This window comes from Bactrocera dorsalis, chromosome 1 (genome assembly GCF_023373825.1).
Source record: "Bactrocera dorsalis isolate Fly_Bdor chromosome 1, ASM2337382v1, whole genome shotgun sequence".
Classification (NCBI taxonomy): Eukaryota; Metazoa; Arthropoda; class Insecta; order Diptera; family Tephritidae; genus Bactrocera; species Bactrocera dorsalis.
Window position 1 is genome coordinate 61,238,496 of NC_064303.1, and position 27,398 is coordinate 61,265,893.

General features: G+C 38.0%; 2 protein-coding genes across 19 annotated transcripts in view; both read left to right on the plus strand.

Annotated features, from left to right (window-relative positions):
* Window positions 1-27,398, plus strand: part of LOC105224078 (voltage-dependent L-type calcium channel subunit beta-2) — a 995,088-nt gene that overhangs the window by 235,281 nt on the left and 732,409 nt on the right. For 14 of the 18 annotated variants that reach the window (XM_049462489.1, XM_049462495.1, XM_049462496.1 and 11 more), the window contains exon 2: window positions 7,523-7,671. The exons of the other annotated variants lie outside the window; for them this stretch is intronic. In XM_049462489.1, the coding sequence (XP_049318446.1) occupies window positions 7,523-7,671 (149 nt within the window). The remainder of the gene's footprint in view (window positions 1-7,522; window positions 7,672-27,398) is intronic. 18 annotated transcript variants of the gene reach the window in all.
* LOC125780351 (uncharacterized) overlaps window positions 1-27,398 on the plus strand; it is a 296,278-nt gene that overhangs the window by 72,548 nt on the left and 196,332 nt on the right. The window lies entirely within an intron of this gene.

A 27,398-nucleotide genomic window follows, 5' to 3' on the forward strand; every position in this document is an offset into this window, starting at 1 on the left:
CGGATGGCGCACAACAGTGGTCCTTGGAGCGGCAACGGGTGCAGGACCTTACGGTGTTGGAGGTGGTTTGGGTCTCCCCTACGTCCATTTCTATAGGAATATAAAATTGCATTAAATTGATTTTATTTAAGTATGATGTTAGAATGTAGTTGTTGTAGCTACAATATATCTATATCTATACATATACATATATATGTATAATTGGTTGATCTTCAACGCGCTTGTGTAAGTTTATTTTTATATACGGATTTTAAAGCGGGTTAACTTCGAATTGGCGGAATTGATTTGTTATTTTTTTCGATTAATTTTGCGAGTTATTTTGCTGTTTGGAAGAAAACGCAGTTTAGTGAAGTTGTTCTTCGCTGTTTGGAAGAAAACACAGTTTAGTGACTGGTCGAGTTAATATGCCGGTTTGTGTTCGAACATCGACTACGACATTCGTCCTGTATGATGACGCATTCTCCTGCATTGGCTTCCTTCTGGGCCGTTTCACATCGATATCTCTTATGGAGATCTTTGAGATAGTCTTCCTTTCATCTGTGGCTGAATTCGTGATGGAGAATCTTGATTCTTTCCCATCGATTTATTAAAGTGTGTTTAAATGAGTTAAGCCTCCCCCCTCACTCAACCTGGGAAAAACTGGCGCACTCTAAGGGAACACTGCGCAGTACATCACATCCGATGACACCATACTCAAACATTACCGCATAACACAACACCAACACAACTCACCACTCCTATACATCAACTTCATCAACAAAAAGGATGGACAAATTTACAGCATACACATTCGTTACACAGATTCGACCGTCGTCATTCGTTCGAAGCATTTTCGTCACCTACCATTCGCACATCAACATATGTTTTTTCGTCACCGATCTCGCGCTGCAATTAACTCTCTTTTATACCCATTAAATCGGATCAATCCTGCGTGCGGCGTTAAACAATTTATTCGATCATATCTTGGCATGTAGTAAATGCCTTTAAATATCTACCATACATTTTATGGTTAAATACGAATTGTATAAGCTAATCTTTTTAATTAAATTAAATTGTACTGAAAAATATAAAAGTGTTTTTCTTAACCTCGTTTAATCAAAGTGAGTGAGTCTCCTTCTGTCTCAGGTATGGCGAGAAGAGGAGCTCCTCTGAGGAAATGACCTGGTGTAAGAGCTGTGAAATCGGAGGGATCTTGCGAGAGTGGTGATATAGGTCTTGAATTTAATACAGCTTCGATACGAGTGAGTAGTGTAGTAAACTCCTCATAATTGAATTTATGATTACCAGCCGTTTTCTTTAAATGGGATTTTAAGCTTTTTACTGCTAATTCTCAATATCTGCCCGTGTGTGGGGAACATGGAGGTATAAACTGCCAATCGATCCCTTGGGGTGCATATTTGTTAACTATTTCAGGGGAGACTTCTTTCATGAAGTTTATAAACTCCTTCCCTTTTGCTATTTGGGCTCCGACAAAGTTTTTCCCATTATCGCTCATTATGTTTGAAGGAAATCCGCGTCGTCCGACAAAGCGTGCAAATGCTGCGAGAAAAGCCGCAGTAGTCAGATATGAAGAAAGCTCGAGGTGTACTGCCTTTGTCGTAAAACATACAGAGACAGACACATACCCTTTTCTAAATGAAGCAGACCTTAACATGGAGGTCTTTATCTGGAAAGGCCCAGCAAAATCTACCCCAGTGATGGTAAAGGGTAGAGCATAGTTGCAGCGTTCAGGTGGTAAAACTGCCATGATCTGCGTACGCATTTTGTGTTTGTACATAGTACATGGTTTACATATGAAAATCGTCCTTTTGATTTGTGGCTTTAGTCGCGGTATATAAAATTCTTGACGGACCATTTGTTGCATTAAGCGATGCTCACCATGCAGTGTAAGATGGTACAGATATGCTAGAAATTGGTAAGTAAAACGGTATTTCTCTGGAATAATGATGCGATGTCGTTCGTTATAACTAAGGCTGGAGTTCGCCAATCTTCCATTTGCCCTTATTAATCCCTTAGAATCCAAGAATGGATTTAAGACGAGACGAGCGACCTCTCGAAAAGGGAAGCTTCCTCCCTTTTCGAGAGGTCGCTTTTCGAGCAACTTTGATTTCTCTTTGCTGAAATAGCGAGTTTGTGTATATAATATTAGACTGACCTTGGAATGTTGCAAGTCGGAATGCGTTAGTTGTACGCAAGGATCATTTGGTGCTCCTTTCATTTTTAATTTAAGTCTTTGAATGAATTTGTGCATGTAAGCGACTACTCTTAGTGCTCTAGCAAATGACGAAAATCGGTGGAGAATATCATCCTCTTCTGGAGTGATATGAAAATTTTCAATTTTCCGACTTTCCGGCGGTATTATATTACGAGCGGGAGACTTTGGCCAGAATTCTTGTGATTCTGTTAGCCATGTTGGACCATTCCACCAGAGTGTAGTGCTGGTGAGGTGCAGTGGCTTGCAACCTCTTGTCCCAAGATCCGCTGGGTTATCTGCACTTGCAACATGTTGCCATTTTTTATTCGGTTAGATAAATAGGTTTTCCAGCAATAGGGTGGTTTTTCTAACCATGCTAAAACTATCTCTGAGTCTGAACAAAGATACATTTTATGATCGTTTAATTTGAGATGGGCTTGGACTATGGAAATTAATTTTGCTAACAAAAGAGCACCATTCAGTTCAAGCCGTGGCAGACTGAGTGTCTTCAAAGGTGCAACTTTGGCTTTGGCTACCAAGAGGTGTGAAGATATTTTGTTATCGTGCCGAGTGCGTACGTAAACTGTTGCGCAATAAGCATTTTCAGAGGCATCACAGAAACCGTGTAACTCTTCGTTAAAATTAGGGGTGAAATTTACTCATCGAGGGACTCGAATTTCAGATATAGTATGTAAATTGTTAGCAAATTGAACCCATTTCGCTAAACGTAAAGGTTTTACCTGTTCATCCCATTCAGTGCCATCTTGCCACAATTCTTGAATGAGGATTTTTGCTGGAATCATTATTGGCGAAAGCCATCCTGCGGGGTCGAAAAGTTTGCCACCGAGGAAAGTATTTGGCGTTTTGTAATGGCGGACATTGCAGATATTGACTCAATTGTATATGAGAATTGATCTATTATCGCATTCCATTGAATCCCTAGAGTTTTGGTTGTACTAGCCTTTTCAAATTTAAGGAAATATGTATCTAATAAGTCTTCCTTTTTAATGTCTTTTATTATTTCTGTGAGATTTGAAGTTATTTTCTTTAGAGGGAAACCTGCTGAATTTAATGCTTTAATCACTGGCGATAGTGATTCGCATGCTAATGCGATATTGTGGCTACCTGATAGTATGTCGTCCACGTATGTTTATGTTTGCAACACAGAAGATGCTAAAGGCAAATTTGTTGCATTTGTTTTTGCCACTTCATGCAGTGTCCTGATCGCCAAATAGGGTGCGCAATTGATGCCAAAGGTGACGGTTTTAAGTTTGTAGTCGCTGATTGGACTATTACTTGATTTCCGGAAGACTACACGTTGGAAATCTTGGTCATCTTCATGTACTAGAATTTGTCTGTACATTTTTTCTACATCCCCATTGAAAACGTATTTAAACATGCGCCAATTTAGAATTAGCAACATGAGATCAGGTTGTGATGTTGGCCCTTTTCATTGACTGATTTGCCTGAGCTCGTACACTTTGAGGCATTGAAAACCACTTGTACCTTTGTTTTAATTTTATCAGGTCTTATTATCCCATGATGTGGCAGATAAAAAGATCTTTAGATACTTTTTCATATGGTACAGCTTCTTCCATATGATTGAGGTCAAGATATTCGTCCATCACATTATCGTATGCCGATTTAAGCTCACTTTTCTTTATCAGGCTTTTTTCAGGCTTAGAAATTGCTGGACTGCTGATATTGTATTCTAGAGCGGCCTAGAGCTATGGTTTCAGGAAAAGTTGGTTTGAATGGTAGTCGCACAACATAACGACCATGTTCGTTTCTTGTTGTTGTGGACTTGTAATAGGCTTCACATGCCTGGTCTTCTTCTGAAAGCTGGGTGCTTTGGGGTAATTCTTCTATTTTCAAACTTTTTTAAGTTGATTATTTAAAAATTCGTTTGAGATATTTTGCACTTGTGTGGTGAAAGTATTGATTTTTTCAGGGACTTGGCCACTTATAATCCACCCAAAGATTGTATTTTGGGCTAACAATTTATTAGAGATTTTCTCTATATCTCAAGAATTATTTGAGGTATTAAGTCACTGCCTAATAATATGTCGATTTGTGATGGAGTATGACAATTGGGATCTGCTAATTTGAGATGTGAGCATTTTTCCCAGTGTATCTTATTTACTTCATAGCTTGAAAGCAAATTTGTAAGTTGCGGTAGAGCGATGGCTTGCGCATCTATTCTAATATCCGCATTTGGAGATAATATGGTAATTGGGCATATTTTGTTCGAATTTTGGATAAATCTTCCGCCCATTCCCGACATTTTGAAATTTGAATGTTTTATTGGCAATTTGAGCCGATTTTGAGCCTTTGATGATATAAAGGATCATTGATCTATTAGTGCTCTTAGTTTGAATAAATCACCCTTATGTTCTATGGTGATGACCGCAGTGGGTAAAAAAATTTTGCTTTCATTTTCTCAATGAAGCGCTTGGATTTTTTCTGCTTTAGAGCAACATGGTTGTTCTTCCCTTTTTTCGGGATTTGAGTTTTCGGGACTACTTGATGTAGTTGTAGCGACTACACCCCTAGTCTTTTGAAATTGATTTCGTAATATGAAGCAGTGAGTGATGTCTTCGTTGACAGTACACATAATTAAATTTGCTTTCACAGTCTTTTGTCGTATGAGCATTCGACAGACAGTTGATGCAAAGTTTATATTGTCTGAAAAGATTGTTCATGTCAGAAACGGATAGATTTTGAAATTTCTCGCAAGATCTTATGTTATGACCTCCCCTACAAATTTCACATAATGGTTGCCATTTATTAGTTTGGTTTGACACGAAATTGTGACTTTTATTAACGTGTCTATTGTATTGCATATTATTGCTGGCTTGAGGTTTGAACAAGTTTTTACTTGAGTCATTTTGATGACTTTTTAGATTTATATTTTTGTTGTCAATTCGCTCAGCTATCTCGTATTGAGCAGTGAGGAATGCTTTCATTTGCTCCCACGTGGGCATTTTTTTCCTTTCCACAAGAGATTGTTCCCATCGTAGTAACGCAGCATCAGGGAGTGTTTCTGCACAAATAGTTACTGTGATGGGGTCCCACGATTCTGTGGAGATATTTTATGTTTTTAACACTGATATGCAATTAGTCACTGTCGAGTATAAATTTTGAAATTCCTGGCTGGTTTCCTTTTGAATTTTTGGTAGATGTAATAATGTTTTTATTGGGTTTTCTATCATAACCCTTCCATTTTCGTATCTTTCGACTAGTGCTTCCCAAGCCAGCTTAAAATTTTCGTCATTTAAAGCGAATAGCTTGACGATACTGCCTGCTTCCCCTTTTGTTTTGTACCTTAGATGGTATAACTTTTGTGCTTGTGAAAGTTTAGGATGGTTTATATAAACGGCAGTGAACATGTCCCGGAAGGACGGCCACTGGTCATAACATCCATTAAAAATTTCAGTATCACAAGCTGGTACTTTTAGATACATGCCTTTATCTAGGTCTTCTTTTGGTTTTGTAACTACTCTGGGAGGGGGAGTAGTGGCTCTACTTGGCCTTACTAAACTTATTTGTTCAGTTATCATTCCCTTTGTTAACTCATACTGATCGCGGTAGTTATCACACTTGGCTGTAGCCCAAGCTTTTGCGTTTTCTGGGAGTTCTGCGTCGTCAGTATCTAGTACTGTATCGTACGCTGCCAGAAGGCGAGCCCAGAGATTGTTCCCACTTTCTAGTTTTATATTCAAAATTCTGTGATGTCAGTAATAGGGGAACCTTGAAATCTTGTACAATATCTTATAAAACTGTCACTTTCAGTGATGAATCTAGATATTGTCTGATCTTTTGATCTTTTTTGTTTTATACTCTGCTTCGAGCGTGTAGCTTCTGCAGGTATGCCTTGTGGCTTATCTTCATCAGCCATTTTAGGAATTTCTAACGATAGAGGTGTTTTTGGCTTAACCTCTCTTGATTTGTCAGATTGCATTAATTTGAATAGAGTTTGAAGCTTTTAGCTTAAAGTTTTGTCAACTAAATAATTGTTTCAAAATTAATATTGCTACAGCAATGTAGTCAAATAGAAAGCGTATAAATTAAAATTTTTTTTTTAATAGAAAATTTATTTTTATATATATACTAGCTGACCCGGCGAACTTCGCCCAATTTTAATTTTTTTTTTGGAAGTCATAGACTCGTATAACTTTACCACAAATAATATAAGCTTCAAACAACGCATTTTCATTTAATGTTTTTAATTTTTGTAGCGCCATCTACTGTAACATACCGCACTTACTCAATACCGCTGTTAGCGCCACCAACTGGTGGATAGCTCTTTGCTAATAATAAACAAATAATTTGCAATAAATAAATAATGCGACTATAAGGAGAGTTATAAACTATCCTATCTTTCAAGTTGGACCAAACTGCACACAGTGTTAAAAATTTCATTAAAATCGGTTCAGTAGTTCAGGAGTCCATCGCAAACAAACAACGTGACACGTGATTTTTATATATTAATACTAGCTGACCCGGCGAACTTCGCCCCGCCCAATTTTTATTTTTTTTTTGGAAGTCATAGACTCGTATAACTTTACCACAAATAATATAAACTTCAAACCACGCATTTTCATTTAATGTTTTTAATGTTTGTAGCGCCATCTACTGTAACATACCGCACTCAATACCGCTCTTAGCGCCACCAACTGGTGGATAGCTCTTTGCTAATAATAAACAAATAATTTGCAATAAATAAATAATGCGACTATAAGGAGAGTTATAAACTATCCTATCTTTCAAGTTGAACCAAACTGCACACAGTGTTAAAAATTTCATTAAAATCGGTTCAGTAGTTTAAGAGTCCATCGCAAACAAACAATGTGACACGTGATTTTTATATATTAAGATATATATATATATATATATTTGTAAAATATATTGTGTGATCAAATTTTCGTTTTCGCAAAGATTAATTTTTTTGTTTTTTTTTTTTAATGAAAAAGTTCGCTTACTTTTTCTTTTTTTTTTATATGTGACTGAAAATTTTTTGAAGTGTATCAAAGTATCTTCAGTTCATTCGCGCTTATTTTGCACAAATCAAGAACGCGAAAGAAAAATAAAATACGTAAAATTGTTTGTATGTATCTATGTTTTATTACCATATGTTTGCATATGCATATGCTTTTGTTTAGCTTTTCTCGTATCTCTTGTAGTTATGTATTTGTTATATATGTATGTATATATGTTATAAAAATATATAATATAAAAAAAATATAACAATTCGCACACATTGGTACATACATACATAAATGTAATGCCTTTTTTCCTCTTTTTATTCTTTTATTATTTCTTTGCTAGTTTTTTATTACCTACCTTTGCTGGAATGTTATAAGCGATCCAGCTTGTATCGCTGGAAATTTGCAAGCAACGAGTACTTGTCTTTGTGAATTGATTTTGTTATGGTTTTTGGGCGTCTGTTTGGAGGCACGATTTGAACATCCAAGCAGGTAGTTTAGTATTATTATTATTACTTTATTAGTATTATTATTACTTTATGCTAAATTTTGTTATGTATGTACCATATGATAGTGTATGCATATAAATATGTACATATGTATATTAAAATGGAAGAATTGCAATTTTAGGGGAATATGCTTATATATATATATGTTTTCTTTTTATATATATTTTTATATATGTATTAGAAATTTTTTTTTTTTTAAATCATATAATGGGATGTCTAACGACACAAGCCAAGCAAAAGGGGGGTAATGTACTTTTTGCAGTTTTTCTTAATTTTTTTTTTTGGAGATATATCAAACTGTTAAGAACAGGTAACGGTGTCCTGAAATACCGTTAAAACTGTAACTTAACATATGTACATACATATATCTTCTTCTTCTTCTTTACTGGCGTAGACACCGCTTACGCGATTATAGCCGAGTCAACAACAGCGCGCCAGTCGTTTCTTCTCTTCGCTACGTGGCGCCAATTGGATACTGGAGGTCTTCCTCTTCCTCTGCTTCCCGCGACGGGTACTGCGTCGAATACTTTCAGAGCATCCGTACAACATGACCTAGCCAGCGTAACCGCTGTCTTTTAATTCGCTGAACTATGTCAATGTCGTCGTATATCTCGTACAGCTCATCGTTCCATCGAATGCGATATTCGCCGGGGCCAACGCGCAAAGGACCATAAATCTTTCGCAGAACTTTTCTCTCGAAAACTCGCAACGTCGATTCATCGGTTGTTGTCATCGTCCAAGTATAGAGTTTGAAGCTTGAATATAGCAGGACGGGAATTATGAGCGACTCATAGAGTTTGGCTTTTGTTCGTCGAGAGAAGACTTTACTTTGCCTACTCAGTCCGAAGTAGCACCCGTTGGCAAGAGTAATCCTACGTTGGATTTCCAGGCTGACGTTGTTGGTGGCGTTAATACTGGTTTCTAAATAGACGAAATTATCTACAACTTCAAAGTTATGACTGTCAACAGTGACGTGAGAGCCAAGACGCGAGCGCGACGGCTGTTTGTTTGATGACAGGAGATATTTCGTCTTGCCCTCGTTCACTGCCAGACCCATTTGCGTTGCTTCCTTGTTCAGTCTGGAGAAAGCAGAACTAACGGCGCGGGTGTTGAGACCGATGATATCAATATCATCGGCATACGCCAGCAGCTGTACACTCTTATAAAAGATTGTACCTGCTCGATTCAGTTCTGCAGCTCTAATAATTTTCTCCAGCAGCAGATTGAAAAAGTCGCACGATAGGGAGTCGCCTTGTCTGAAACCTCGTTTGGTATCGAACGGCTCGGAGAGGTCCTTCCCGATCCTGACGGAGCTTTTCGTGTTGCTCAACGTCAGTTTACACAGCCGTATTAGTTTTGCGGGGATACCAAATTCAGACATCGCGGCATAAAGGCAGCTCCTTTTCGTGCTGTCGAAAGCAGCTTTGAAATCGACGAATAGGTGGTGAGTGTCGATTCTCCTTTCACGGGTCTTTTCCAAGATTTGGCGCATGGTGAATATCTGGTCGGTTGATTTGCCAGGTCTAAGGCCACACTGATAAGGTCCTTAATCATAGTCCTTAATTCGTTTGCCATCGTCGTCATCAAAAGGGGGGTCACTCCTCCGAGGCTTGTTGTTCCTTTTTATGGTAAAATTTTTTACGTGGCGTGTCCCAAACCCAGCGCACAACCCTGTGGAGGGGATGTTTCGACTTCTCACTTTAGTTCGCCTTCAAATAGATGTTCTAAGGCTACCCAGAGGATACTTGGTCAAAGACCGGAAGTCGTGAGCTGCTTGAATCATATGTAAAAGAATCGTTTCTGGCCACTCCCAAGTGAATGGCGATCAGAGAACTTTCCTCACTTGCGTGAACTTCTACACATGACTCCATCCTCCAACACATACATATATGTAAGGTGGCAACGCTGGTCAATAGAGGACAGCCGGGCAGGAAGAGGTGAGGAAGAGAGAACGCAAAGAACCGACAGCAACACAGTGTGAATTTGGCTTTCAAAGACTGAGGTTCAACTTTGTATAATTTAATTTCTTTTTGTATCAACTTGTATGTATTAAAACTCATTTGTATTAATAAAATTTTGTCCTATTTGACCTTACATGGGGGCTGAACCGAAGAGCAAAAACGGAGCGCGGAATGTTGCATTCAAATAAAAAGCCGAGTAAATTCACAGCAGCCAAAAAAACGCAGAAGAACGGAACAGAAAATTCGAAGAACGAAGCGGTTGCTGTCGAAGTAAGCAGCGAAAACAAAACAGAGCACAGCAGTGAGAACAGAGCAGCAGTCAACGAAGTTGAGTTTTTCGAACAAAAGCAGAGCAACGTAGAGTTCGACGAAGAAGGAGAGAAGAAAAAAGAAGAAGCAAGAAACATGGCCGGTGGTAACGACGTTGGAGAATTATTCAAATTATTTGTAGAAACATTGAAGCAGAGTGACACAAACAAAAATAATGTGTCAATCGAGGCGTTCGCGAAAATTATACCGTGTTTTGATGGGGAATCTATTCCTATTAGACAGTGGATTGCTAATTTCGACGAAAATGCTGAGGCTTATGATTTGACACCCAAGCAAAAGTATGTCAACGCACGCAACAAAATGAAAGGCACAGCAGCATTGTTTTTAGAAACTGTTACAATATCCAGATATGAGTCATTGTGTATTGCATTACTGGAGGAGTTCGATAAAACACCAAGCATCGCAGAGACATAAACAGCTAAGGCAACGACGAAAACTTGCATCAGAGAAATTTCATGAGTACGTTCTTCAGATGCGTAAAATAGCAGCGGTAGGTAATGTAGAAGAGGAATCAGTGATTTCGTACATAGTTGATGGTGTCGAAGTGCGAAGTGATCAAAAATATCCCTTATATAGCGCACGAAATTATAAAGAATTAATCAAAGTTTTCGAATTGATCGAGCGGTTGGTTAAGCCTAACGAAGCAAGTAAACGTTGATATGCTTCAGGTGGTCGTGAGCAAATTGAAACAGATAAGAGTGGCAGCAACGTAGAGCGTAATAATCAGCATTATTTGCAAAATAAAGTTGCTTCTCTTAAGCATCTATTTGCATTTTAAAATTCAAATACGTACATGTACATTCAAATGTGTTAATATGAAAATATTACAACGCTAATATTAAATACTTTTGCTGTCAAATCCATGCTACTCCATCAGCAGTACGGCTAAATACGTACAACAACATATGTTTGGAATACTAGGCAAAATATTCGCCTAGGGGGCCCAGGATGTTTAAATGAGTTAAACTTCCCCCCTCACTCAACCTGGGAAAAACCCACGTTGAGTCACGTCGACACCAGCTTTTGGTTATTTACTTCATCGTACATCGAACCTGTGCGCTACGGTCGAAAGTTGATACTAACGTGATACGACGACGAGCCTGCGCGATAAATCCTTTGGGCATCCAATTCGCTAACATCGGCATCCGAATTTTTAATAACTATAAAACGTTTACTTGTGTAAAAGACATTTGTATACTAAATAAACATTAAATCAAAACGATTGTTCGTTTTAAATAAGTTGGCGTTTTATTTGGCGATCGTAAAATACGTACATGTACATTCAAATGTGTTAATATGAAAATATTACAACGCTAATATTAAATACTTTTGCTGTCAAATCCATGCTACTCCATCAGCAGTACGGCTAAATACGTACAACAACATATGTTTGGAATACTAGGCAAAATATTCGCCTAGGGGGCCCAGGATGTTTAAATGAGTTAAACTTCCCCCCTCACTCAACCTGGGAAAAACCCACGTTGAGTCACGTCGACACCAGCTTTTGGTTATTTACTTCATCGTACATCGAACCTGTGCGCTACGGTCGAAAGTTGATACTAACGTGATACGACGACGAGCCTGCGCGATAAATCCTTTGGGCATCCAATTCGCTAACATCGGCATCCGAATTTTTAATAACTATAAAACGTTTACTTGTGTAAAAGACATTTGTATACTAAATAAACATTAAATCAAAACGATTGTTCGTTTTAAATAAGTTGGCGTTTTATTTGGCGATCGTAAAAGTGGTTTGTGCTTCCGTTTGCAAATTAAAGCAACACTCTTAAACAGATAGTAAAATCAATGTAGACGTAATCTTTGGGTACGATTTTTTAAAAAAATTTGTTGTAACAATGGACGGCAATGGGTATTGCTTTCGTCAGATTGAAGATAACGCAACTGCTTGTAATGTTTATTTTATGAGTAGCAACAATGAAGTAAATGTTAAACTTAAATTCAAGAAGGTTGTCGAACAATTAATTGAAAACTATAAGCCGAGTTTTACTAAGTTGAACTGTCCAATTAAGGTGAATATTGTTCCAAAAAATAATGATATCGTTTTTCTTGAGACTCCTACTCGCTTGTCAATAGCGGAAAGAAAAGTTGTAAAGGAACAAGTAGATGAATGGTTGCAGAAAGCCATTATACGTGAGTCGTGCTCAGAGGTCGCTAGCAAGGTGGTATTGGCAAAGAAAAAAGATGGTCGCTACAGATTATGCGTAGACTTTCGTAAACTAAATACAATGGTGTTAAAAGATAGGTTTCCAGTACCAATTGTTGAGGAAAAACTTGAAAAAATGCAAGCTGCAAAATATTTTACCGTCATGGACCTTAAAAATGGTTTCTTCCACGTCGAAGTTGAAGAACGTTGTCGAAAATACAATACGAATATACAGCGTTTGTAACCAAAGAAGGACTCTATGAATTTAACAGAGCTCCATTTGGTTTTTGCAACTCTCCCGCCGTCTTTGTACGCTACGTTAACTATTTTTTCCAAAAATTAATAAACGAAGGTATAATGGAAATGTGTGTAGATGACATCGTAATTTTTGGGTGTACAGAAGAACAATGTTTAAGCAATATGCAACGGGTGTTACAACAAGCGCAGCAGTATGGGCTAGAAATTAAGTGGGCAAAGTGCCAATTTCTAAAAAATCGTATTCTTTTTCTTGGACGCGAGGTTGAAGACGGACGTGTCTGGCCTGGGCAAGGTAAAGTTAAAGCAGTCAAAAACTTTCCGATACTGAAAAACGTACGAGATGTACAGGCGTTCTTGGGTTTAACCGGATATTTTCGAAAATTTATACGAGACTACGCTAAACATGCCAGACCATTAACAGAACTGCTCAAAAGAGATTCAGTATTTCAGATTGGAGAGACAGCGGTTACAGCGATCAATTACCTGAAGTCGGCACTCACGTCAGAACCAGTTTTACAAATATACAAGCAGAATGCTAATACGCAGTTACATGTCGATGCATCGAAACATGGCTTTGGTGCAACACTTTTGCAGCAGCATGACGGAAAGTGGCATCCTATTTTCTATTGGAGTAAAAAGACTTCCCCACAAGAGGAAAAATTACACAGTTATTTCCTTGAAGTTAAAGCAGCTTATATAGCATCCAAGAAGTTGCGTCACTACCTGATGGGCACAGAATTCACCTTGGTGACAGATTGTGCGGCTTTCAAGCAGACAAACGGAAAAAAAGATAAGCCACGTGAAGTGGTGCAATGGCTGATGTATCTTCAGGACTTTTCATTTAATATAGAGCATCCCGTCGGAAGCAGGATGAAACACGTGGACAGTCGATTTCCCGTAATGACAGTAACGTCAGAGGTTCAAGCTCAGATCTTAAGGGCCCAGACGAAAGATGAACATTTGGTAGCTGTGGCAGAGATCCTAAAAACAAAGCAGTACGGCGATTATAAAATAAAAAACAAGTTAATCTAAAAGCAAGTTGACGGGCAAAATTTATTGGCGGTTCCGAAGAAGATGGAGGGCGAAATAATAAAGAGACGCACAGATTTGGGCATATGGGGTGTAAAAAAAACCATACATGCTATACGGCAGAACTATTTTATCCCACATCTCGAAAAGAAAGTTCAGCAGACTATCAAACACTGTATAGAATGCATAATGCGTAACCAGAAGCTGGGTAAAAAAGATGATTTGCATCGACAAAGGTGATATTCCACTATCTACGCTTCACATTGACCATTTGGGTACATCGGATGCGACACCAAAGAGCTACAAATATATTTTTGCTGTCGTGGATGGTTTTTCCAAATATACTTGGATATATTCTACTAAAACTACAGAAACACAAGGAGTTGTAAGACACCTTGAGCCATAGGTGACAATTTTCGGCAGTCCGCAGCGTATAATAAGCGATAAGGATACAGCTTATACTTCCAAAATGTTTAAAGAATTTTGTAGTAAATATAAAATCGAGCAGTAAGTCCACCCTCTAGTAACGTTGGTGCAATCCCTGATGCGCTAGTTAATTTTTACATTAAGTAAAAATGAGTCAAAATAATATATTTTTGAGCTGCACCGAAATGTGTACTCTTTATTATTACTCTTAAGACTAACTTATTACATGGTGCTTACTTCTATTTATACTAACTAGTATGATACTTATTACTAGGTGATAGTTTGTTTTGATACATATTATAATATTTGTTTAGGTTTGTTTACATGCAAGTGTATATTGTTTGCTTAGATACATTTGCTTTGTTTTAAGATAAGGTTGAGTGGTATTCAAACTCACGGTTGTTATGATGTTTGTTTTTAGGATTGTTTTTTGCAGTAATAGTGCATTTCAATTGTTCCAACATAAGATTGTTTTTAGGCTGTCTGTTTAGTGAAACAAATGGTTGTGTTGATATTTGTTACTATTACAAGTATAAGGAATACGTTCCTTAACTCTCCCTTCTGTTAAAATGAAATGTTCTCATTTCAAAACAAGTAGACTTGAAGTCGGCGTATAATAATTATGTTCGCACCTATCTGGCATTATCTTTCTTAACATATGTTTGAAGCTTCCTGTCAAACCAGCTTCCGTTTTATCTCTCTCTTCAATAAAGGAATTCGACCGCATAGCACGCTTTTTATTTCAATCCGCATTAAAATAATTCATCTGCCGTGAACGCTATTAAACATAAACATATTTTGGTCCTTCGAGCCGGCTTTTATCGCATATTAATTATATAACGGAATATTATTGTTTTCAATATTTTTACCCATTTTTAATATTAATCATGCCTTCGGCTAAACTTGCAATCTAGAAAAGTCGATGCTCTGTCGGTAGACACTGAGATAATAACAACTTACCTCCAATTGTTGGAGGAGCAATGGACTCGGTTTTGCGTAGCACAACAAGACGTGGAACTCACATGTGGTGACGAGAACGTTTTCATGGAGGAGCTGGTGCGCATACAAGGTGAGGAGTGATATAGCACCGCCAAAGCTAACTTGAAACGCCTGTGCGTAACTCAAAGGCAGCAGATATTGCAAACTACCGTTCATGATTCAACTGCTCCTGTAACGCTTCCAAAGCTACAGTTGACGTCATTTAGTGGTGTTTGAATGGGGAAGCATTCGATTTGGTGAGTAGCTTAGCAGTATGTAATAGCTGAAGCTTGGGACTTATTGACCGCGAGGTACAAGGTCATGCGTGTCATGGTGGACAGCTATTTATGGAAATTGAGAGTGCAGCTTCGATACTGCTAAGGGAATAAAGCAAGTGCTAAATTCTATACTTCAACACGTTGGTGCCTTACTTCTCGACAACTTTACCAATCAACCGACAAAACTCAATGCTTTTTCTAATGAACAACGTTTAAATGTAACCGCATACTACGCTGACGCTGATCGCGTCATTCCACTAGCAGCCGCTGAAAATATGGTACAAGATTATACCGGTCGTTGGCAACCCGTCGCGCACTACTTGACAACGGTTCGCATGCCTCATTCGTCACCGAAGCCTGTGTTCAACGCCTTCCGCTTCCTAGATTCACTGGGATTGGATCACTACCACCGTGAAAAGAGAGAGTTACATTCTCCATATCAACGCGAACGCTTGATACTAAATTTCAAGTAATTACGCTCATCAACCTCCGCTTTACCGACGACTTCTTAGCCGCATCTTACAGATTTGCCACTAGTTGACCGCTATTATTCCCAGCCCGGACCAACAGACATTTTAATTAAAATGTATGAAATGACCAAATTTCTACTACACTACACCACAACTATCAGACTTCTGACTCTCAGTATCACATTTTTACCGAGGCATCAGAAGACGCATACGCAACCGCACTTTACTATCGCACACAACTTCTGGGCGGTACGATTAAGGTCGTACTAGTAGAAGCGTACCACGACTCGAACTTTGTGCAGCTCATTTGGGAGCAAAGCTAGTGCAGCAAGTTCAACCAAATCTAAACAACACCTTCTCAAAATTATACGCATGGGCGGACTCAATGATTACCTTAGCGTGGTTACAAGCAACCCTAGCCGATGGTTAGTATTCGTGGCCAATCGCGTTGCTGCAGTACAAGATGTTCTACCAGCAACACACTGGAGGCACGTTGCGTCAAAGCACAATCCCGCTGATAGCGCTTCAAGGGGCATATTACCATCGCAGCTTCTCACACATCAACTTTGGTGGCATGGTCCGCAATGGCTACAACAGTAACTCCCCGATTTCTTCAGAATCACACACTACAGAGCTCGAGCTAAAATCTAGCAAGGCTGTAACACTGCTGACACAAACTACACAATAACGCAAGGGCTAAAGCCGCCAGCTTGTCTTGAGCTGATATTCAAATCGCTGAAATCGCATTGGTAAAGTATACTCAATTTATTGCTTTTAAAAAGGAAATTTCTAATTGCAGAGAAAATAAGCCAATACATATACGAAGTCTAGCAAGACTACAACCTTTTCTAGACGCAAATGGTATCCTACGAGTAGGAGACCGCATCAAAAACCCTCCGCTTTCGGATTATGTTAAACATCCTATAATAGTGCCGTAAAAATCACCGCTCGCTAAATTAATCGCAGCAGAAGTACATCTTTTAACAGTACATGGTGGACCTCAGAAAGTACAAGCCGCGTTGCAACGAAGATTTTGGGTGCCAAAATGTATTCATTGTAGACGACTAATTTGTCAACCATTACAACAACTCATGGCTGATCTGCCTCCAAGTCGAGTCACTTCAACCAGATATTTTTTACATAGTGCAGTCGATTACGCTGGCTCTTATAAAGGCATGCATATGCTCATTTATTTGCATGAGTACTGGTGCAATGCATCTTGAACTTGCTGGAGACCTTTCTTCAATTGCTTTCATCGCTCCATTCAAAGTTTTACTAACCGGAGATGGTACTGTCAGCGCATTTACTCTTACAACGGCACTAACTTCGTGGGTGCTGAAACGGAATTACGATTAGCCTATGAACGTTGCATTCGGGATGAAATAGTGTCATCATATTTCGCAGACGCCCAACTATTTTGGCATTTCAATCCTCCAAACGCCCCTGACATAGGTGGCTTCTGGGAGGCTGGTATAAAACGTATCAAATACCATCTTAAGCGGGCCTTAGATACTTCGCTTCTAACTTACGTAAGAATTTGCAACAGTACTGACTGAAGTTGAAGCCTGTGTAAACTCCCGTCCTATTTGCTTTATCCTACAAATGTAAATGACTTTGAAATCCTCACTCCTGGATACTTCATGGTGGTTTATAATTTTTAAATGTTACTTGAAATGAGTATATAAAATAATTTTTTTAATGGTAAAGAGTGAGTCTGTTATATCAAATCTGCTGGAATGAGAATTGAAATCATGACATATACGGCGGAATGGTTCGTTTAACTCAAAATTAGTTCTAGAAAATTTTAAAAGTAGGGGTCTAAACTGCCTGGTAGAGCGAGCGGAAACGTTAAAATTAATATCAGAAGATATACGGGCTACAATTTACCCAATCATGAGTTTTACAAGTTTTACGACTAGCGAGTGTCGGGAGATTTATAAGTTTTAAACGGTTAATGTAAGGGGGAAGATTTAAACTGGGATCCCAATGCAAATGATCTGAGACAAAAAGTAAAAATTGTTTTAATTAGTGAAAGTATTATTCGCTATTTCAGGATCTACACTTATTTACCTTGTTCCACTTTGCCAGGAATTTGTCGTTGTCCGCTCTTCCAGAATCTGTTGTGAATCTTACTGAATTCGCCACTGTCCGTTTTTTCAGGATCTGCTATTGATTCATTCTGGAATTATTTTCCGCTGCTACAAGATTTATACTTATATTTATTGCCATTTATTAATGCACTTTTCCCAGGCGTTTAGTGCTGGAAGTCCAACTCGCTGTGGATTTTTTTTTATTTAATCCTTTCGGAATAAAATAAAATCTGGTTTTTTGGATAACAAATACATTTTCCATTCCGGTTAAACCCCCAGTTAATTTTTACATTAAGTAAAAATTAGTCAAAAGAATATATTTTTGAGCTGCACCAAGATGTCTACTCTTTATTAATACTCGTACTCTTAAGACTAACTTATGGCTAAGACTTATGGCTCTTACTTCTATTTATGCTAACTAGTATGATACTTATTACTAGTTGATAGTTTGTTTAGATACTGATTATATTATTTGTTTAGGTTTGTTTACATATACTTGTACATATATTGTTGTATTCAAACTCAAGGTTGTTTTAATTTTTGTTACTATTATAAGGAATACATTCCTTAACTCGCGGAAGTATCTGTGAGATGAGAAATGTTTTACCAGTGCCCCCTGGTGCGTCAAAAAAAAAAAAATAAATAATAATCCACCTTGTTGTGCTGCAATTGATACGTTAATTTGGTCATACATATACATTTCGTCGCTCAGCAGTAAGCAATTTCTCATTATTAGCAACAAAAGTAACCAAAGAAGTCTGATCGAACTGGCGTTCAGGTTGAACATCGCTGTTGATGACATCTTCTGAAGGTCGGTTCGGCGCTGCCTTGGCTAAATGGAATCATGTTCGAAATAAAAATGCAAATATCTTCAATTACTATTAATGATTCTTCATATATTTCTGCGGATAATCCAGTATCAAGATTTTGATTAGTAATTCTAATCCGATGCAAAATATCCTCACTCATTGAGTCTTTATACTTGTTCCTCAGAGCAGATGCATTAGACGGAAAATACGTCGATAGTATTATTGAAAATAATTTACGAATTTTTTGTGGAGATGATCTCAGTGCTGCATCTGCAAGCGTGAGATCCCAATGGTTATCATCCTCAAATAGATGTAGCTCACGGCACGCATCGAAGAAAGTGTAGTATAAAGTATCATTGACTTTTCGTAAATATTGGAATGATGTCGGCCCAGGAACGTTAACCCATAACAAGCACAAAAAAACATTCGCGTTGCTGAGGATGAACTGTACATAATCGACCTAAAGTATTTGTCACAAATATGTAAGCGAATTCTGCGACTGGAATTTCTCGTTTCCGTGATTCCCAATTTTTTGATTGTTTATTGTAAAAATTGACTAATTACGTCTTGTCAACTACAAAGGTTGAAAAATTCAGTAAGTGTTGTTTTGGAGCCATTAAAGCTTGTTGTAGTACAGGCTGTTCTGTGAAGTAAACTCGCCACCAACCAAATATGCGCATAAGTAAAGCCAACAACGCTTTTCACCAAATACCGAGTGATATGTAATCAATTTTATCAAAGATTTCAATTTTTGTTTGAAGACACGTGCAGTGATATCATGATGATGCATCGATGTTTGACCTGACAACAGCAAATTTTTAATTTTATCCCAGTTTGGACTACCAATGTATGATGATGGGAGGATATATACAGTACCGATGCTGTTGATGTCATTTGCATTTACGTTAACGGTTATGGCATCATACAAATTAATATACTCCTCAGTAAGAAGTTTAGCTTTATTAAATTTTATATATCGTAATCTCTCACTTTCGATTTTTACATCCAAAATGTACTGATGAAATAGTTGTCTGCATCGGAGAATGTTGCTCTCATCATTATCACGAATCATCACCGATATGCCTTCATAGCACTAACTATCTTCATCAGTTCTTCACCTGTAAATAAATATATTTATGAGATAAACATAAATTATTGACTTAAAAAAATTGTAAGGTAATCTATAAGTGTTACCTGTAGTTGGATCCCTTTGTTTAATATTTAAATGATATCCATCTTTTCCTTCCCAAAATGTCAACGGATACCGACGTTCACATGTGTCATCACCATATTTGTCACTATTGGCATCTCTGCAATTTAATAGAATACACATTTATTTTTATTTATACTACTGTATATATGTATTCATGCATTCATTTTACTTTCAATCAGTTCATTTTAATATGTAAGCGTCAGTCGCATTTTGAAGTTAATAAAGAACGGTCATCTGACTCTGTCTTGAAGGACAGACTTCAGAAGTGGGATGGAATTAAATAATTCCACAGTAGTGAAACTAAAAGAAGCGTTAAAAAAGTTAAACTTAAAGACCAGCGGGACAAAAGCCGAATTAATAAGCCGACTCCAAGACGTCAATCCAGATTTGATAAAGCAGGTTATGGCGTCAGGTGAACCATGTGGCGCAGAGTTAGCGCAGGGAAGTGGTGAAAATGAGGAGGAGAATGGTGGGCCATCATTGAACAACGATCGGGTAAGAACGCAGTTGGAGGTGCAGGTTAGTGCGTTATGTGGCGCAGTGGAAATGCTAACTGCACAACTGCATACTCTACGTTCAACAGTTCCGGACATTCGGGAAACAGTGCACCCAGTTACGCGAGCGCCGATACCAACCTCGTCAGCATCATTTGCGTCACAAGGAGAACGCAATTTAATTGCGCAGCCGTATGGATATGTACAGTCGCACGCATATATGCAACCGTCGTCATATATGCATAGTATGTATGAGCGGTCACACGCTACAACACAGCCAAGTACGCAGCAACCACCTACGTCGTGGCATCCTAATCAATCGTTCATCATGCAACAACCGTTACCAGTAATTGCGACTCAAGAAATTAATGCGTCAAATGCGCACTTGCTAACTACGCCACAAACAGAAACGCATACAGAACATAGAGAACGATCAGCGCCTTGGTTCGATGAAACATGCACGAGAGCGGGAGAGAGAGCACAAGCAACAAGAGGCAGATGTTATACACCAAGCGAAATAGCAGCGATTCTGCCTGAGTTCAACCCCATTGACAACACGTACACGTCTATACAATTTATAGAGAGAGTTGAGCAATTGAGAGCAGCATATCATTGGGAAGACACTTTCGTCATATTCGCTGTTCTCAGTAGGCTGCGGGGAGTGGCTAAGCGATGGGCTGATGCACAACCAGTTTATCGTGAGTGGAGTGATTTTGTAGTTTCGTTTTTGGCAGATTTTCCGTGCGTTAGAAATTCTGCAGACACACATATAAGAATGATGAATACAAAAAGGAGTAAGGGTGAGAAAATTGACGAATTTTATTATAAAATGCTAGCAATAGGCCGACGAGATAATATTGACGATATGTCTATAATACGCTATATTATTAATGGATTAGTGGACGATAATTTGAGTAGGGTTTTAAGTGCAATGAAATTTACAAAGTTTTCTGATTTATTACAATCGCTGTTGAGTATACCACCGAGCGGCGAGAATAAATTTAAGCCAAATGAATTTCACTACAAACAACAGCAAACGCCAGAAGTAGCAAGTAGGGTAAGCAAGAGTGTAAATGGCCCTATATGTTTTAATTGTCAGGAAAGAGGGCATATTGCAAGGAAATGTCTGAAGCCTCGAAAAAAGAGAGAGGTTAAACAGAATGAGCGAGTGCATGGAATAAAAGATAGTGAAAGTGGGGAAAGTGCTAAAAGAGTAGAAATTGAAGAAAACGATATGTCAGTGAATAAAATAGAAATAGAAAGAAATCAGTGCAAAGAGTTGTGCATGGACATTGAAATTTTTGGCAACGAAAATGTAAGGTGCAAGGCACTAATTGATTCAGGCAGTAGCAGATAACTGGTTAGGAAATCAATAGCAAAAAAAGTGTGGTTTGTGTATCACTGAGTGCGATGAAAGATTAATTGGTTTTGGAGGTAGTCAGATTACCTGCCACGGAAAAATGTTAGCGCATATTAGAATGAATAAAGCTACACGATCTGTCGAATTATGGGTAATAGACGACTCAGTGATGACTTACGAAGCAATTGTTGGTATTGATGTCCTATCCAAAGGCACTGTAGTCATTGAAGAAGGCATGTGCACAATCATGCAAATTAAAAGAGATGTTTTAGATATAGGTGCTGAGTTGAGGGTAGGGATGGAGCAAAAATTAGTTGAAATGGTGAATATATATGCGAATTGTTTCGGTGAAAAGTTACCTGAACTAGGCATATCAAAGCGATTCAGAATGAATATCAAATTAACGTCATCGAAACCAATTTATAAGAAACCATATAGTATTCCAATTCCTAAACAGCGTGTTGTTGAGGAAATCGTAGATGAGTTAATGCAATTGGGTATTGTGCGTAGATCTGAATCCACATATGCATCACCAGTAGTTATGGTGCGTAAGAAAAATGGGGAGGATAGGTTGTGCGTCGATTTCCGTGAGTTAAATGCTGTAACTGAAAAACAACCGTGGTTGATGCCGACAGTTGATGGTGTTTTGGCGACACTGTCTGGTAAAAAGTTGTTTACCACGCTGGATTTAATGTCTGGCTACTACCAGATCGAGTTAGAGGAAGAAGCAAAACCGTTTACCGCCTTTGTAACGCACAATGGCCATTATGAGTTCAATAGAATGCCATTTGGTTTGCGAAATGCTCCGTGTACATTCCAAAAAATGATGACTCAGCTGATTGCACCATTGAATAAAGCAGTTGTAAGTTATGTGGATGAGGTGATTATAGCTACTGATACGGAAGAAGAAAATTTATTTTACTTAGAAGAGTTTTTAAAAATTGTTCAGAAAGAAGGGTTAACGCTAAGATTATCAAAGTGTTCATTCATGAAAAGTGAGGTTACTTTTCTAGGGCATCAGGTAGATAAAAATGGTATTAGACCGGGCATTGTAAAAACATCGGCGATTGAACATTTTCCAACGCCGCGAAATCAGGTAGAAGTTAGAAGGTTTTTAGGGTTGACAGGTTTTTTCCGGAAGTTTGTTCCCGAATATGCATTGATCGCTAAGCCTCTCACCCAGCTTACGAAGAAGGACGCAAGTTTCGTTTGGGACTCGACATGTGAAGAGTCATTCCAACGTTTAATCGAGTTGATAAGTAAAGCCCCAATTTTGACAATCTACGACATCACAAAGGACCATGAGCTCCATACAGACGCATCAAGTTTGGGTATAGCCGCTATCCTTATGCAACGAGATGAAAGTGGATTGAAACCAATTGCATATTATAGTAGGGCATGTACGCAACAAGAAAATAATTGGCATGCATATGAGCTAGAAGTGCTTGCTGTGGTTGAGGCATGTGAACGCTTCAGAATGTCCTTGCTCGGTAAACGTTTTACCATCGTAACAGATTGTCAGGCAATGACGACTGCAAAGATGTCAAAACCTATGATTCCAAAAGTAGCGCGTTGGCTACTACGATTGTTGGAATACGACTATGGCATAATACATCGGGCCGGGTCAACGATGAGTCACGTTGATGCTCTAAGTCGTGCACCAGTAAGAGGGGACGAACAGGTAGAAGACGTATCTAGTAAGATTTTGACGCTGACAGTTGACGATTGGGTTAGCACCATGCAGAGGCAAGATTGCAAGCTTAATGAAATAATACGCATAATCGAGGGTAAAGACGATGATAAACAACGCAGTGACATAAAGAAAAGTTTCTGTTTGAAGAATCACCGGTTGTTTCGCTTAATAAGGAATGGGAGTAATTTGTTAGTTGTTCCAAAAGGCATGCGATGGCGAATACTTAAACTCTGCCATGACGATGTGGGTCATCCCGGTGTCGACGGTACTTTGAAAGGGATCATGCAACATTTTTGGTTTCCGCGCATGAGGAACTTTACAAAGGGCTTTATCAAGTCGTGTATTGAATGCTGTTACAGTCGCGAACCGATTCGTAAGGAATGCGAACTCTATGGCATGGAGGTTCCAAAATTACCGTTTCACACTTTACACTTGGATCATCTTAGGCCTTTTGTGAAAAGTCGACGTGGATATGAGTACGTTCTGGTCATCGTAGACGCACTCACCAGGTATTCGGTAGTTATCCCAACTAGATCTACGAAAACCAAACCGGTCGTGGATGCATTGAATGATTTGACTCTATTCTTCGGTTTACCGCAACGAATTGTAACAGATAGAGGTACCGCATTTACGTCCGCAGCATTTGGTAACTATTGCGAGGCAAACAAGATACAACATATTAAGGTAGCTGTGCGTACACCCCGTTCGAATGGTTTGGCAGAAAGGGTTAATCAAGCAGTATTGGCATTTTTGAGAGCATCGACCAGTGAGGCGAAAGATTGGGATACACATGTTCGTATGCTACAATGGTCCTTAAATACTAAGGTGAATGCGACAACGAAGTTTGCGCCGATTGATTTGGTATATGATTTTCCCCTACGCGATTTAAGTGGTAACTTGATGCTAGCAGCCATCCAGAATGAAGAAGAACATCTCCAAATGAATGGTCGACGAAGTGAAGCTATACGAAACATCAAATTGGCACGAGTTAAGTGGAAGGCCAAGTTTGATGCACGTCACACCAAACCAGTACGATACGAAGAGGGAGCGCTGGTGTTGGTCGAAGCTCCTCCTCCAAACACGGGCGAATCGAAGAAGTTACATCCGAAATACAAAGGTCCCTACGTGGTAAAGAAAGTATTGAGGTTTGATCGTTACGTCGTTGAAGATATCGAAGGTATGCAGCGAACACAACGTCATTACAGTCAAATTGCAACATCCGACAAGATGAAACCGTGGTGTGCCTTGTTTCCAGAGATAGACGATGATGGTGATCCTGAAGATACTATTAATGACGAATAACTCGGGACGAGTTAATGTCAGGAGAGGCCGAGCTGTCATCACCATATTTGTCACTATTGGCATCTCTGCAATTTAATAGAATACACATTTATTTTTATTTATACTACTGTATATATGTATTCATGCATTCATTTTACTTTCAATCAGTTCATTTTAATATGTAAGCGTCAGTCGCATTTTGAAGTTAATAAAGAACGGTCATCTGACTCTGTCTTGAAGGACACATGGGTCACCAGCCATAACAACTGCAACTTTATGAATAGTTGAAACATTATCATGTGTGCCTACGTGCTCTCCATAGGGCACTTTGTCTGCTTTAATGACAGTGACGTATAGCTCTTTATTTCCCATAATTGGATCGACATCAGGCATTGGAAGCAATGAACTGATCCGATGGTACACTTGACCTTGAATCTTGAATGTAAATTCAAAGTTCCGACCATTTTCATGATTGCTCCAAATGACGTCATTTGAAAGCATGAATTTACGAATTTTCCGCAAAAACAATTTCGATTGAGAGGTGGTTCCAGCTAAACGTGTTTTTAAATGCTCCAGTGGTATATTGAGCGGTGGCAATGCAATTTTCCCAGATGCGCTACTTAAACCAGCTGATTCACCTTTGTACTTGAAAGCATGACAATGTTGTTTATACTGACGATCGTGATTAATGGGCGTGACGAATAGTTTATTTCAAGATTATATTCAAACGCTAGACCATTAAGTGATGCTCGAGACAAGGCTTGATTCGCCTTTGGTTATGTTCTATATGTGCGTTGGTCGCTTGTTGACGTACCCCCCTAAATTATTTTGGTGTTTACCCCATTATTACAATAATATGCAGCAACAATAACGAAATAAAACTTCTGCTTTCTAATATTTCAACACTTATCTTTCCTATATTTTTTAAATATCTACGGATATTTAGCATAAAAGTACACTTGTCACAACACAACTATTTAAAGAGAACAGAACTTATTCGTATTGCGACTCATGCTATAATGAAGCTAAAACATTTTTCTACACCATCATGTCGTTGCTCTCTTAAGTCACTTTGGCTCCCAACAACTCACAGCAAACTCAGCGTTTTTAGTTATTGCGCGATTTGTAGATATGTACATAAACTCGCCGCCAATAGGTTAAACGCAACCGTACTTGCGTTAGTATTTAGCTAACAAATTGGACAAAATTCTAAATCTAAACCATCCTCGAATCTCATTGAACACACACAAAAAATTTCATCAAAATTGGTCCAGTCGTTTAAGAGGAGTTTAGGGACATACAAGTTAATGTTTTACTTTATTGAGTTTTGGAAAGAAACGGAACATTGAATCTTCAAATTACCCTAAACTAGCTGTGGTTCAACGGCAGCGGCGTCGGCATTCTTGACGGCAGAGTTCAGCGGATGTTGAATGGTCAGCAGAATTAAAATTGATTATTGTTGTTGATTGATCAGCAATATTGTCGGAGTGGCAGTGGATGTTTGTTTATGTTATTAAACTTTAACAACAACATTGTTGCAATGAATATTGTTATGTTGAAATAAAAAGTTATTAAACTATAACAACTACATTGTTGCAATGAATGTTGTTGAAATAAATATTTGTTGTATTAACTCTCCTCCTCAAATTCCTACTTGTCCTCAAGTAGCTTTAAAAGTATGGTATGTTATTAAATTGTGGTTGCGCAGATCTAGGAAAATTGTTCGTTTCATTCATTTGTGTCGGAACTTTTCCAATTTTTAGGTTTAGGTTTTCCTTTGTCTTTATACAAAATGTTTGTATTACAATTATTGCTATAATAATGGCCGATAGAAAAATCATAGCTATACGGTTCGAGGAGGAATCTGTATTTATTTGGTCTAATTGTTTCCTATTTTTATATTGAGTGCGTGTAGGGATTCCAATGATAGTATTTGTAGACGCTCCAGTTCTATTGGAGTCATTTGGATGAGTGGTGCTCCGGGTTTCAATATAGTTTTTCCTTGCTGCTGAATTGTTAATTATTTATGGTTATGTTCTCATTCCAATAGTGTACGAGATATGTTCATTTCAGATGATGGGTTATATTATTTTGTACTAAACTGCCGTTAAAATTGTTAAGCTGTTGTCAATCTCTTCGATTTCCGGGATATGATCTGCATTACTGAAATCACACAGCGATTCTTTGCCCACAACTAATTTCGAAATACATTTGGATTCTCTTAAGTTAACGGTTGTATCTTTTTTACAAATTTTTATATTGTTGGATATTTTACAGTTTTTAGGTACTTTTAACATAGAATTTTCGGACAAAAATATTTCATCTGTTTCTAAGTGAACTATTAGTTTATTTTTTACAACTGGTTTTATTAATAGATTTTGATAATTAGTTGCTTCTAATTCTGGAAATTTTACAATGCAAACAATAGCTGTTTTATTATGTAAGACTGATAATTCCGCGAACTCTATCATTTCTTCGACTGATAGAGTTGTTATATTATTTTTTTGAAATATTTTGTGGACTTCTTGTAATTCTATTTCGTTTAAAAGTAAAGTATTTATTATATTTGTTTTGCCCATTGAGTTACTTATTTGACATTTATTATTTCTTCTTTTATTAGTCTTACTTGATTTTGGAAACATATTTTCCTTCCTTGCATACTTGGCATTGTTTTACCAGTGTATCTATGTTTATTGCTATTTCATTATTAAACAAATTATCTTTCTTTATTGCATTTTTTCACATATTTGAAATGGTAGTTAAATCATTACTTCTATTCTGTAGTTGTTTATTTATAATGATCTGGTTGTTATTGTTCGTATTAAGGCTATTGAAATTATTTTGTATTATTAATAGATCATCATGATCTGGATTGC